At 38.5% G+C, this 14,498-nt stretch overlaps 2 protein-coding genes and 1 non-coding gene across 3 annotated transcripts; 1 reads left to right on the forward strand and 2 right to left on the reverse strand.

The window, feature by feature from the left end:
• Positions 1-1,503: 1,503 nt before the first annotated feature.
• LOC121809992 (receptor-like protein 7) lies at positions 1,504-5,438 on the forward strand. The gene has a single exon (XM_042210866.1). The coding sequence runs from the start codon at positions 1,871-1,873 to the stop codon at positions 5,276-5,278; it is 3,408 nt and encodes a 1,135-aa protein (XP_042066800.1). The 5' UTR covers positions 1,504-1,870; the 3' UTR covers positions 5,279-5,438.
• Positions 5,439-6,483: 1,045 nt separating this feature from the next.
• Positions 6,484-6,557, reverse strand: TRNAI-UAU. The gene has a single exon. It is a non-coding gene; the product is annotated as a tRNA-Ile (tRNA).
• A 932-nt stretch (positions 6,558-7,489) lies between these two features.
• LOC121804783 (transcription factor LAX PANICLE 1-like) lies at positions 7,490-8,201 on the reverse strand. Its single transcript, XM_042204454.1, has one exon. The coding sequence runs from the start codon at positions 8,083-8,085 to the stop codon at positions 7,627-7,629; it is 459 nt and encodes a 152-aa protein (XP_042060388.1). The 5' UTR covers positions 8,086-8,201; the 3' UTR covers positions 7,490-7,626.
• Positions 8,202-14,498: the final 6,297 nt, after the last annotated feature.

Genomic DNA, 14,498 nt, shown 5'->3' on the forward strand with positions numbered 1-14,498 from the left:
GAGAGAAAGAAAAATATGACTTGTCTATAATATTCACTCTGTTACTTTTCTTTCTCTCCCCTTTAACTATTTATTATTATTTTTCCAAAATGAGAGATAAAAATGGTATAGCCCTATTTTTCGTGGACGGAGGAAGTACAAGACTATGGGAAATTTGCAAAGGTTAAGTAGGAAAGACTGGTGGGTACAAATTCACTGTCAATAGAAAAAGAATCTTAGAAGTCTAAAATGTTGAGCTACCAACTCGTTTTTATTCACTCTCGTCACTTTCTTTCTACTCAAATAATTTGTTTCCTATTTGTATTCACTATTTTATTTGCCATTAAAATTTTTAAATTCAAATCCCACCACCACAAATGACTATTGACATAGAATATATTGTACAAGAAATGAATAGCACAAACTATTTTTAATGTTAGTGTATATTAGAAGATTATGAACCTAAAGTTGTTTCAACTTTCAGCTTATGTATTTAGTCTGAAGCTAATAAAACAAAGCGAATTAAATACGATAAAAATGCATATATTACACATGAATCGCCAATTAAATTTGTTATAATTTGAGACAATAATTTGTCTCAATTAAAAGTAAATGAAGTTTCCTTATGCTTCTAAACGTGAGTACTGCACATATAATTGCTCTGAGCTATGATTAAATAATACTTATACATGAAGTCAACCTCTATGTTAGGTAATTTTATCAAATTTATATAATTATATTAAGTTATTTGCCACCCAATACATTGCGGAGCTGTCATGTTCATTTTAATCAGTTAATTAATCACTACAAGTGTTCTCTTGATTTAATTAGTATCTCCATGAAAAGCTTTTTTTTAAACTAAGAGCATATCATATCAATCAATAAGACAAATAAATGAATTCAAAAAACACAATTGGAAACGTTGAACTTTCGTCTCCCTTTAATCTTTTAAACGAAACCAAGGACATGGGATTGAAGAGTGAGAGAAAATGGGCCAAACCCACTTAGCACTCTCAGAACAAAAAAAACTTGTTATCTCATGACGGCTTTAGATACGTTACACGATATACTCCAAAAAAGTGAAATAAAGTGAAATAAATACTACATAATTTTTAACTTGTAGTATAGTACATTTCCCATAAAATTTACTTTCGCCCAAATTTAATCCTATGTGGCACACCGGGATGTTCACGTCATCTGACCGCCGGTTTCTGTAAAAGACGTAGTTTGTAGGACGAACTTATAAAAACACAAACTTTAATTCACATGTGTATATATTCATCACATTTAAAGTTTGTGATAAAAATCTGAATTGGCCAAGAGTTTAATGGTTTTTTTGCTATTAACCCTAGAAATAAGCCAAAATAAACTTTGTCAAGGCTTGGGGGCGAGAAAATTATCACGGGCTAAGTTTTTTACATATTGGGCAATCGAAGAAAATATAAAAATAAACATGGCGTCGAGCAAATAATAGGAACACAACTAGTCCCAAATGTATAGAATAGCATTCCTCGTAAATAATATTCCACTTGTGACTATAGCTAAGTCTTCGTTTTGGTAAAACCTCACTTAATAAGAAGGATCCAAAGTCAGACCAAACCAATAAACTAATGGAGGGGCCGACATTAAACGCGTTGAATAATAGATGTACCATCAAATACAAAACACAAAACACGTAGTTAACCATTTTTTACCTTGAAAAAAAAGGAAACTCCATCGCTGACCATTTCTGCCAACCCTTATCTCCTTTGATTCTCTCTCAAACAAGTCTTCGCCACGCCAAAACCGAAAGTTATTTGCTTTGATTTCGTTGAAAGGTGTAGCCGATGGACTATATCCATACAACTCCATCACTACACATGTTTATGGGAGCTTCTTCCAACTCAAACCAATGATGAGAATTCCACACTTTCTTCCATGCCTTCTTTTCTTATCCCTGTTCCAAATCTTGATTCCACTTCTTGTTTCCGGCCAATGCAACGATGATCAAAGATCGACGTTGCTGCACCTGAGGAGCACCCTTGAGTACAATTCCACTTATTCCACCAAGTTGGTGACATGGAACCAAAGTGATGACTGCTGCAGATGGGAAGGAGTAGGCTGTGATCGCGCAGGCCTTGTGACCAGCTTGAACTTGGAGAACGAGACGATTGCTGGAGGGATCGAAAACTCGACTGTTCTTTTCAGTCTTCAATCTCTTCAAAGCCTAAATTTGGCTTACAACTTGTTCAAGCGTGCGCACATTCCAAAGGGGCTTCAAAATCTGAGCAATTTGTCATACCTGAATTTGTCAAATGCAGGCTTTGGTGGACAGGTCCCGATTGAACTTTCAGAGTTGAGAAGTCTGGTTACTCTTGATCTGTCCACCTTATTTGGAGGAGCTCTAGTACTTGAGAATCCAAATCTGTGGGGGCTTGTTCAGAATCTTCCAAGGCTGAGAGAACTTTATCTTGACAATGTCAACATTTCTGCTCAGAAAAGTGACTGGTGCCAAGTATTGTCTTCTTCTCTACCCAACTTAACGACGCTGAGCTTACGCAGCTGTGGTCTATCAGGCCCTCTTGATCCTTCACTTGCAGGGCTTCATTCTCTGTCAGTTCTACGCCTCGCTGGTAACAATCTATCAACAACGGTACCGGAGTTCATTGCAAAATTTTCAAATTTGACAACCTTGACTCTGGGAAATTGCTTTCTGCGAGGTATCTTTCCAGACGCCATCTTTCAGGTACCCACTTTACAGATTCTTGATTTGTCCTACAATGAGAATCTCGGTGGCACCATTCCCAAGCTTCTAGCGAATAGTTCTTTAAGGACTATGGTGCTTAGCTACACTAATATGTCAGGTGGGTTGCCAGACTCCATTGGCAATCTAAGAATGTTGTCAAAGATAGACCTTTTTAGTTGCAACTTTGCCGGATTGATACCGACCACCATCTCTAATCTAACAGAGCTAGTCTACATAGATTTCTCCTTCAACTCTTTCATTGGTTCAATACCCCCTTTTAGGATGTCCAGTAAATTGACACACCTAGACCTCAGTCGCAATTCTCTAACCGGTTCACTTTCTTCCAACCATTTTGAAGGCCTTTCAAGTCTTGAATACTTAAACTTAGGTTCCAATTCATTGAATGGGAGCATTCCTTCTTCTCTGTTTGGTCTCCCTTCACTTCAGGGGCTTCTTCTTTCCAACAACACATTTAATGGCCAGATTGAGGAATTTCAAATTCCAAATCCCTCTAATCTGGATACAGTAGATTTAAGTTGGAACCAGCTTGAAGGGTCCATTCCAGAGTCTTTATTCAAACTTGAGGGGTTGAGTGTCCTATCACTTTCTTCAAACCTCTTTAATGGCACCTTAAATTTGGAAAAGTTTCAAAGGTTTCCAAACCTCACAAGACTGGAGCTTGGATACAACAACTTGTCTGTTGATACAAGCAGCAGCAATTCAAGTTCATCCCAGTATCCCCAGCTAAGCCGGTTAAATCTAGCTTCCTGCAACTTGTACAACTTCCCTGATCTCAGAAACCAATCCAAACTGACATTTCTGGACCTCTCAAAGAATAGAATCAAGGGAGAAGTGCCTAGTTGGCTTTGGAACCTTGGAAATGGATCTCTAATTCATTTGAATATTTCTAGTAATATCCTGGAAGATCTCCAAAAGCCTTTCGAAATCCCTCCTTTTCTTGCAGTACTAGACTTGCACTCAAACAAACTTAGAGGTGAGTTCCCATTGCCGCCAGCATCAGCTACCTATGTAGACTATTCAACCAATAAGTTTCAGCAAGCCTTTCCAGTTAACATAAGTAACTTTTCTTTGTTCACACTGTTCTTCTCTCTAGCAAACAATAACATTAGTGGGACAATTCCTGAATATCTTTGCAATGCAACTTACCTTCAAGTTCTTGATTTGTCTGACAACAACTTGAGTGGTAGTATACCAGATTGCCTAGTAAAGAGTTCTACTCTAGGAGTGCTGAATCTGAGGAGAAACAAAATCAGTGGTGAGATACCAGATTTGTTTTCTTCCACCTGTGTTATAAAAACATTAGACCTCAGTCAAAATAACCTAGAAGGAAAACTCCCACCGTCCATGGCCAACTGCATATCTTTAGAAGTTTTGAATGTTGGAAGCAACAATATTGAAGATACATTCCCATGCAAGCTGAAACATTCTTCTGGCTTGCGCGTTCTTGTTCTGCGCAACAACAAATTTTATGGGAATATTAGTTGTTTTAAGGTCAAGGGGAACTGGACGAATCTTCAAATCATTGATATAGCTTCCAATAAATTCAGTGGAGCAATAAATCCGAGGTGTATTACAAGTTGGAAAGGAATGATGCTAGAGAATGGCACAGAGTTGAGGGGAAGCCACATACGCTTTGATTTTCTGAGTAACTTCTACTACCAGGATGCAGTAACAGTTACTGTCAAAGGCCTAGAGCTGGAGCTTGTCAAGATTTTGACAGTCTTTACTGCTATTGATGTCTCTTGCAATAATTTCAGCGGGGACATACCCCAAACAGTTGGAGATCTCAGCTCACTTTATGTTCTCAATTTATCACGCAATTCTTTCTCAGGTGCAATTCCAAGCGCCATTGGAAATCTGAAACAGCTTGGATCATTGGATCTTTCTTATAACCAACTGACAGGGATAATACCACTAGAGCTTTCAAGTCTGAACTTCCTTTCGCTCTTGAATTTATCCTACAATAAGTTGGTGGGAAAGATACCCTCTGGTAGGCAACTTCAAACATTTGAAGCATCAAGCTATGCTGGAAATCTAGGGCTATGTGGATTTCCTTTGAACAAAAACTGTTCATCTGTTGATCCATTGGCAAAGCCAAGACAAATATGGAAAAACATAGATTTCAACTGGCAATTCATACTTACTGGCTTGGGATATGGAGTTGGAGTATCATTGATTCTTGCACCTCTTGCATTCTCCAAGGAGTGGAGGGAAAAGTGTGAAGAGCAAATGGATCAATTTTTTAAGCTGATCTATCCGAAATATGGATTCAGTTACATCAGATATGATGACAAGGTTGCGGCAATAAAAAAGTATGAAGATCATGAGATGACCGATGATGATGAAGACGATGATGATGAAGATGATGAAGACAAGGGAAGCATAATACAAAGCGGAAGGTTCTGCATTTTTTGCACGAAACTCGACACTCAGATCAAAATAGTCATGCATAATCCCAACTGTACATGTCATTTCTCGCCTCCCAGAATCTCTTCCACACCCACATCTTCATCATCATCTAGCTTACTAGTCATATATCGCTCAAGCTTTTGAATCTTCTCTTCTTCCATTTTTTGCTTGGTTCTTCATTCTGTATAGATACATACATTGGTTAGGTGCATTTTCTCAGCATTTTTTGGAGAATTTGTTTATGAAGCAATTGTTACTCACTTTGTCATTCAGAAGAAAAGAAACCTTTTGTCAGTTTATTTGACATCACAGAGTAATTTCGTCGAATATATTATGGGCTCAACTCCAAAAAGGTCAGTCTCGCCCAATTTACAAAAGAAAATTATGGAGATTTAGAAGCATATAAACAGGAACATAACATAAACATAAACATAAATTTGGCAGAACAAAGTCAAGAAGTGAACCTCGTTGGAGACATTATCCAGCAGGCACAACTGATTTGATAGCGCACGAGGGGTGGAATTTTGTTTTCGAACGTTATATGAGCAAGAAATTTCCTAGTGTCTTTGTTTAACTGTCCAAATAAAGGAGGGGAATGGGATGATCCGTAGATGGATAATACAATTTACCAAAATTATATGCATAAAAATTGGCTCTTTTATTGGGCCTGTTACGCTCCATTTTCCAGCCCACCCTCCCCATCCGTATTCTCTAATGTCATAGACTACATTATTTCAATAAATATAATATAGTTACCAAAAATATATACTCCTCACTTTCATTTTCCTCCGCCTCAAAAAATTGTTAGCTTTTACTTTTATCATTTTTTTATAATGGGTCCATATTCCACTAATTCATTATCACTCACATTTTATTATAAAATTAATTAATACTATATAAAAGTAGAACTCATATTTACTATTTAATCCACTTTCTATTGCATTTTTTAAGTGAAGTTAAACGGTGACAAATTTATAAGTAGCGAGGGAGTAATATAAATTTTGATTAGTAATATTTTCTATTTAGAAGTCGATAATTTGAATCACCTAAAAAGTATGTGTCTGAGTCGGTGAGTGTATTCATGCAAATCTAAAAGAATGATTAATGCCAACATGGTTACACTAAAAGTCAAAGTATCATCGTGTAAAGTTATAGTCTCAGTATCCACAAATAAATATTCTCTCTTTTCCACACATCAAAAAAGATTCATATGTCAATTTCAAACTTTGGACCAGATGATATTTAACGCAGCCGTTTAATATTTAAACAGTAATAATAATACAATGAATAATTGGAAATTATTTCAAATTAAGCGAAAAAAGAAAATTATTTATGCAGCCGTTTTAACTTGGTCCCGGCGGGGCTCGAACCCGCGACCTTCGGCTCATAAGACCAACGCTCTAACCAACTGAGCTACGGGACCGACAATGCTACGATAAATCTATATAAACGATATAAATTATAGTTAGATATCAACAATTCATTACAGAAATCATTGGTCAAAATTGGTGGTTCCTTATGGAGAATACATCAACAGGATTATAATACAGCTCAACAACTGAAGAGAAAATTGACTTGATTTGATAATTAAGTTCTTGCACGGTTGCACCTCATTAATTGCATGTTAAAAGGTTTACTTTAGTTATTCGATTTTAATTAATCCTCCCCTTTCAACAAGAGGTCCTATAGTTTTACTTTAATGGTGGTGTTTTTATACTTGTTTAATTAGTTAGTTATATTTTGCTAGTGCAGGATTGGGATTTTTGACAAGCTCATGGGGGGTCCGAGAGTGCTGAAAGTAGCATTAATTAATTAAGGAGATAATGTAAGAGCTTACGTTATAAAAAAAATGATGTACTTTAGAAATATTTGTACTAATTTCCACACCCGCTGATGTTATCATGTTATGTACGTACCCCATTAATCACTTCACAGAGACTTAATTTATTCATTTTGTCGATGATGCATAGCCTAATTGACGTGGAAATAGAGACACTTCTTAATGACTAATGACGTGGTTCGATCCATCTACCTCGTAGTACATGAGTTGTGAATAGGTCTAGTTTGTCTTAATTTCTTTATACTAGTATAATTATAGCTTTCAACTACTGTTTTTTTAGGGAATTGGCCATTCAAGTTAAATTAATTTCAAGGAATTTGATCAATGACATTGGCAGTACTTGATTTTGACTATATTAAGGTCAACAATCTTTACTTTTTATTCTGACTATATTTAAGCTAGTAGTATATTGTTTCTACAAACCGTAAAAACTATACTCTCTAATAGATGAACTATAATCATAATCATAATCATAATCATAATCATAATCATAATAATCATTTCATTTCCCTTCACATCATAATTTTTACAAGCATAGGAAACAGTACAAAAATTAAGCACATATCAATATAGCTAGCATATAACTAAAAAGCAAGCACATATTCAGCAAATCTTGTTTCCAATTAACCTAGCTAGAGAGAGATAGAGGAAATCAGTTCTGCATAGAGGCATCAGAACCCCAAATATGTTCACCGGAAAACCAAGACTCCAGCAATTCCCCGCCCTCCGCCAGCATCCGATCCACGGCGTAGCAATCATCGCACGCCCCATCATCATAATTAAGCGCGGAATGATTGGGTTGAAAGGCGGAAACAGCGGGAGCAGTATCAACCAAATCGATCATGGCCTGGTGCAGCCAAATCTGATTCTTGAGAAACTTGACATACTGAATCGCTTGCTCAAGCATCGACACCGTGTCCATCCTCGACCCGCCGGGGACCAGGCTCTGCAGAATCTTGAACCTGTCGCTGATGCGGTGCCGCCGCTGCCTCGCCGCCACGCTCTGGGGGTCGGTCGAGAGCTTCACGGCGGCAGCGGTGGCCCTCTCCTTCTTCTTCGCCGCGGAAGTGGAGCCGCACGAACTAGGGTTTGAAAAGGAGGAGTGATCCATGTATGTTGATAAAGTGTTTGATGGATGAAAAGTTGGGATTTATGATGTTGTGAATATTTGAAAATGTGATTGTCATCATATAGTATATATATATAGTATACCGCAGAGTAGGGTTTAGGGTATATATATTTATTGAATGACCCTCACGTGCTCGACTATGGTTGATGCACTAAAATGTTAATGGTGTTGGAATGACTTTAAATTTGCAGTGATCTTGCAAAATATGACGGAGGGAGTGTATTTTTAACGTTATACTACAAACATTGATCTTATCTTCTTAAAAGAAAAAATATACTTAGTATTAGTATTTTTTTATTTTTACAATTAATAAGGGGCACTGTATATTCATATATGTGCACAGTGACACATTTCATTGAAAGGCAACCGATCTGTGGCTCGGATTTGTGTGATCACCTATATCTAGGGCCTAAGACAGTAAAAGTAGTCAAAGCCCTATATATGCATATTTTATACCAAGAGTGCTCCACTTTTTGTTCTAAATGAAAGTACCATCAAACAATATTCTAAACAAAATTAAAAGGGACATAAAAAGTTATTTCTAATATATATAGGAATGCTTGTTGTGCTAAAAAAAGGGATGCGGCGGACAATTTTATTGATTAACTAGCTTTGGAAGATTGATTCGATAATTGTAGCTAGAATTCACTTCTAATGAGTTATACTCCACAATTTAATTTTAAACAAAAAAAAAAAACTTTTTAGTAGTGAGTGGTACTCGAGTTCAAGTGGTTTTTTAGCAATCATTGTTGAAGTCAAGTTGAGTGTGTGGGAGCGGCTATTTGACATAAACGTACTTGATGCAAGTGAAATGTCAAATTAAATGTATGATGTTATTTTTCAATTTGGATTATAGTTATATCTATAAGTACACTCTTTGTCTATATTTTTATTTGCAAGTAGATTGTAGCTGAGCAAAGGGGAAAGATTAGGAGGATTGCTGGTGTACTATTTCAGTGTTTGATTAGAATAGAAAAGGATCAAATCCCAATGAAATTATAATGATCACAAAGAGAAAAGAGAGGGCGGCCTTGAGACATCTTGTGCTTTCAAAATAGGACATTTGACGATCGCCATTTTGTTTCTTCTTTGTCTTTTAGATCCCTAGGATCCATGTAGGCATGCACAAGGGTCGAAAACCGCCGGTTCAGGGTTATGAACCGGCGGTTCAAGGGTCGGGGAATGTATGAACCTGAACCGGCCCGCCTAGCTCCCAGCGGTTCCGGTTCAAAAAACCGGCGGGTTACGGGGCGGTTCAAAACCGCCGGTTTTCGGCTTGAACCGCCGGTTCCGGGCCGGTTCGACGGTTCGACGATTTTTTTTTTTGCATTTTTCAACTTTTCAATTTTAATCAACTTACATTACACTTTTCAAGTTTATTTTTTTATGAAATGTGAGTAAATAAAATTGAAAAAAATACGGATAAAGTTGCAATTTTATTAAAATTGCATGTTTACAAATTACACGTTACAAGTTACAACAATTACAAATTGAAAACATATGGCGGTCTTGAAGTCTTAAACAAAATTTAAATACAAATGAGACTACTAGTGAAGAACTAATTACAAATGACAAGAAACGATGTTGAAGTTCTTAAACGTATAAGTGTATTATATATATACTCTTAACCGGCGAGGAAGATCTTTCTACCCCGCGAACCGCCGGTTCCAACGGCTATACTAAACCCCTACGCGAACCCTACGAACCCCTAACCTACGAAACACTATTTAACCCTTTGAACCGGCGGTTCGAACCGCCGAACCGCCGGTTTTGAACCGCCGGTTCAGGTTCAATATATTGTCGAACCTGAACCGGCCCTTCCGACCCTTCAACCCTTCTGCCGGTTCAACCCGCCGGTTCCGGGCCCGGTTCCGGTTCATGAACCGGCGGTTAACCGCCGGGCCGGGTCGGTTTGTGCATGCCTAGATCCATGCTGTCCCTCTCTCTCCTCTTTTTAAATTTTAGTGTGTACAATTTGACGGATCAATTTTTTAGATTGGATTGATTTGTCGTAATTTCAATGTGTTTTGAGCAAAATCAAATGGTAACGACGAAAGAGGACGATAGGTGCATTTGGTCATGAAATTATAATATTAATTCATTGTTAAATATCAAATTATAATTTTCGAAAATTGCCAAAAAGCTAAATAGAACGAAAACAACAAAACATTTCGATTTTAATGATAGATTTGATCGGTTAGATTCTTCTAAGTATAAAATTTCAATTGCGTTTCTAAGGAAATAGTCATATAGTAACATTGGAGTGAATAAGAGCCTTTTTCTCTACATTCGCACTTAATAAATAATTAGTTGCTTTCTCGCTAAAGACTAAAGAGGAAAGTGAAACCCTAATATCGCTTCTTTTAAAGAACTTTGAAATTGAATTTTTTGTCTTTCCTTTTCAAACTTTTGGGAGATTTCGATATCTTGGAACTGTTTATCATTAAATTGAGTGGTTTTCCGCCTGTAATTAATTTTAATAGAAGGTTGTCGTGTCTAACTATAGAAGTATTGTTTTATTTGTTAATTTTAACCTACTATATATTAGAGCATCTCCAATGGCGGACGTCCGGTCGGACGTCCGCGACGGGCGACCGGGACGTCCGCCATTGTGGCGTCGAAGGTCGGATACGGACGTCCCGTGAGGATGTCGGGTGTCCTCGGACGTGCGGGCGACGGGCGGGCGGACGTCCGCCATTGTGGAGTGGGTCGGACGTCCGGGTCGGACATCCGGTAATTAATTTTTTTTTTAAACTCTATATATACGGCTCGTTGAACTTCATTTCATTCGCACCACTTGTGTTAACAAGTTTCTCTCTTCTTTTACTACAAATTTCATTTCTACTTAATGGAGAACGATAGGAACTCCCCTGCCAGGAGCGAGTCGCAAACTCCGGTGTTTCCCATCGACCTGGAGGGAAACGTTAGCGGAAATGCGACAACAGTTCCGACAATGTCGGGGATGGGTGGAATGGGTGGGATGATGTCCCCTTATATGTACAATTGGATGGGTGGGATGGGTGGTATGATGCCTAGGGCTGCGGGGATGGGGGGCATGACCCCAAATATGATGATGCCAGGGATGGGGATGGGGGGCATGACCCCAAATATGATGATGCCGGGGCCGGGGATGAGGATGGGGGGGCATGACCCCAAATATGATGGGGATGGGTGGGATGATGCCGGGGATGATGGCGGGGATGATGGCGGGGGGAGGGGGTGGCAGGGGCCCACAAGCGGACGATGTCTATCGACCAGTTATCGATATGCTGTCTACTGATACCCCCTCCACTTATGTTTCGGAGACTCAGTTCACCAGCTTGGAAACTTTCTCTTTAGAGGAGTTGGGGCTATCTCCGGTCAGGGAGACTCCAGGCAGGGGGAAGGGACGTGGCAAGGGCAAGGGGAAAGCCCCGGGCTCTTCCTCGCGAACGGTGGTAGAGGAGGAGGATGAGGATGAGACGGGAAAGAGGACGGTATGGAGCCCATGGGAAAATGTCGCGCTTGCGAAGGCTTGGGTTTCAGTAGTCGAGGATCCCTATGTCGGTGCCAACCAACATATTGACAGACTGTGGTATCGCATCGTTGAAGCCTACCACACACACAAACCAGCTGGGGCGAAGCGTCGCGTTCCCGAACAGTGCCAGAAACAGTGGGAGCGGTTGAGGCCTAAGCTTAGTCGATTTGCGGGCCTCTACCAAAACAATCTCCGCCAGGCAAGCAGCGGTATGTCCGAGGAGGATGTCCGGAACCGTGCCTTTGCTCAGTACCCTGACAGAGCCTTGAAGTTCAAACAATTCGATCAGTGGGAGGCCTTTCTCGTGGTGAAGGATTCCCCAAAGTTTTGTGGGGGAGTCGAATCGGGCTGGGCGAAGCGGACGAAGATCAACGCTTCTGGTGAATACAGCAGCAGTGCTGGTTCGCACGAGCTCCCAGAAGCCGACGAAGTGTCCCCGCTACCTCAATTAGACTCTCGCCGCCGTCGTCGCCCAGTTGGGCAAAAGGCTGCGTAGCGGAGGGCTAGGGGAAGCAGCAGCGGGTCGTTCGAGGTCCAATCGGAGGCCCCTGCTCCCCCAGAAGATATCGACCGACTCGCCCGCGCGCAGTTAACGACTAGCTTGGTCCGGACCATGAATAGGTGGCATAGCACGACCGATCCGGTGTACAAGAGGATGTTGAAGGATGTCATCGATGGATGTCGACGCGATTTGGGGATGCCACCCATTGGAGACGATGGCGCCGAGATTAGCGGCGGGGACGACGGGGCCAGCACGGGCCACGGGGCCGGCACGGGCGACGAGGACAGTGCGGAGTGAGCCGGGGATATTGGACTATGTATTTTTCTTTTTTTGAATGACTATGTATTTTATTTTTTTTCTAACTATGTTTTTTTTATGTTTTATGACTATGTATTTTTGCCCGTATTTTGCTTTCCCGTATTCCGTGTCAAAATTATAATTCCGTTTTTACATAATTACATTATTGTGATTTTTTTATTGCGGGAAGTCCTAGTGGGAAGGGCGATGGGAAGGGCGGATTGTGCAGGGGATGTCCTAGTGACGTGGCAGGAGGTGTTTTTGGGATGTCCTAGTGGATGTCCGAGTGGGACATCCGCCCAGTGGAGATGCTCTTAGGTTTGGTATGCGCATCGTGGTTATATCCTTTTAGTAAATTTTGTTACTATATTTGTTTGTAAAAGGTAGAAACAAAGATTTATTATCACCTTCAGTTATATTTTCGATGCTATTGAGCAAAGGATAATGGGACAGAAAGTTGAGCAAAAAATTAGTTTAATAGCTTGTCGGTTTTGCCAACAAAAACAAGTACTTGTAGGCTTTGGACAAGTAGTATATAACTACATAAATAAATTATAAAACACTCTCTTCGTTTCATTCGAAATATCTCTCCTTTTGGATACACGCTATAAGAAAATTGAGATCAGAGCATAAAGAGTATGGACTCATCACTCATGTGTATATATTTTTAAAAGAAGTTATATAAAGAGAATTACTACAAAACTAACTACATGACTAGAAGTTCTTAAATTTTTTAAAAATAAAATGGATCTCTTCAAATAAAACCACTCAAAAAAGAGTGAAACATTTCGATTGAGACATAGAGAATAAAACGAATCATGTAAAAGATAATAGGCCAATGTGAAAATATAGCTCTTAAATGTTAATGAAAATATAAATTTATTACGCCGTATTTTGTATTTTTAACACGTACGGTTCTTGCCACACTATATAATGCTAAAGTAATTAATGAGAAAAACTCTTAACCAAAATGTGATAAACTCACAAATTCGTTATTCACTATTTTTTATTGGACCATAAAATATTTATGAAAGTGTAATCTATAACGCGTCATCTAATTAATAAACAAACAAGCATCTTACACACACACACACACACACAGAAATAGTTAATATTTTCCAACACTCCCATGTGTTTTGTTATTTTGGACTTATAAGGTTGAAATTTGGGTCCAATGCATTTTACCGTTACATCATAGTCGATGACTCTCTCGTAAAACAAATGTGCTCATTTATCGACTAGCATTAACTATAGTATTCTTCATTAATTATACATTTGTTTCCCTTATATAAATGTCGAATAACTAAGATCCAATTCGATTCATATACTAAAAAAATACTACGGATCATATGATCATAGTATGAAGTTCAACTTAATCATCAAGTTTTAAAATACTAAATCAATAGAATTTTGAAAAAATTACTATTAATTTTGTTACATTTTTCCATCTTGATTATTGTTTGACCGGTATTTTCTTTTTCATTAAAAAAAAGTAATCTCGTCGTTTTATCTAGAGTTTGTTATTGTGCATTTATCGCTCCGCCTCCCGGCATCTGCAGACGCAGATTGCTCCCTATTGTAATTAATGTAGAAATGTCCCACTTCAACGAAAATATAAATTTATGTAAAAATAAATACTTACATTTCTATACTATTTGTGCATAGTCATGGAAGAAATTAACTCTACTATTCACTTAGATTCTAAATTAGTAGTAATTTATTTACTAACTATATACATGTGAAAACTCGAATGTGATTTTTATATCACAATACTCGACTAAAATTAATTACTGTAATTAATTAACTCGGATTTATATGAATATATATAAGTGCTTAGAGTTGTGATAAATGTCAAACTAATTTTTAAGATCGAACTAGAGACCAAATTAGGGCCATTAGATCTAGTTTTTTTTATGAAATTCGCTGACGTACAAATTTTTTCGGTCTTCATTACAAACTCAATTTACTTCATTCTAGCAGGTTTATTACTTCATTCCGGTACGTAATACCTGAAAACTACAGTATGATTTTACTTACTTCTAGTAGGTTTTGAAATGATTCAATACATGCTTCATTCGA

Source organism: Salvia splendens, chromosome 1 (assembly GCF_004379255.2).
Source record: "Salvia splendens isolate huo1 chromosome 1, SspV2, whole genome shotgun sequence".
Classification (NCBI taxonomy): domain Eukaryota; kingdom Viridiplantae; phylum Streptophyta; class Magnoliopsida; order Lamiales; family Lamiaceae; genus Salvia; species Salvia splendens.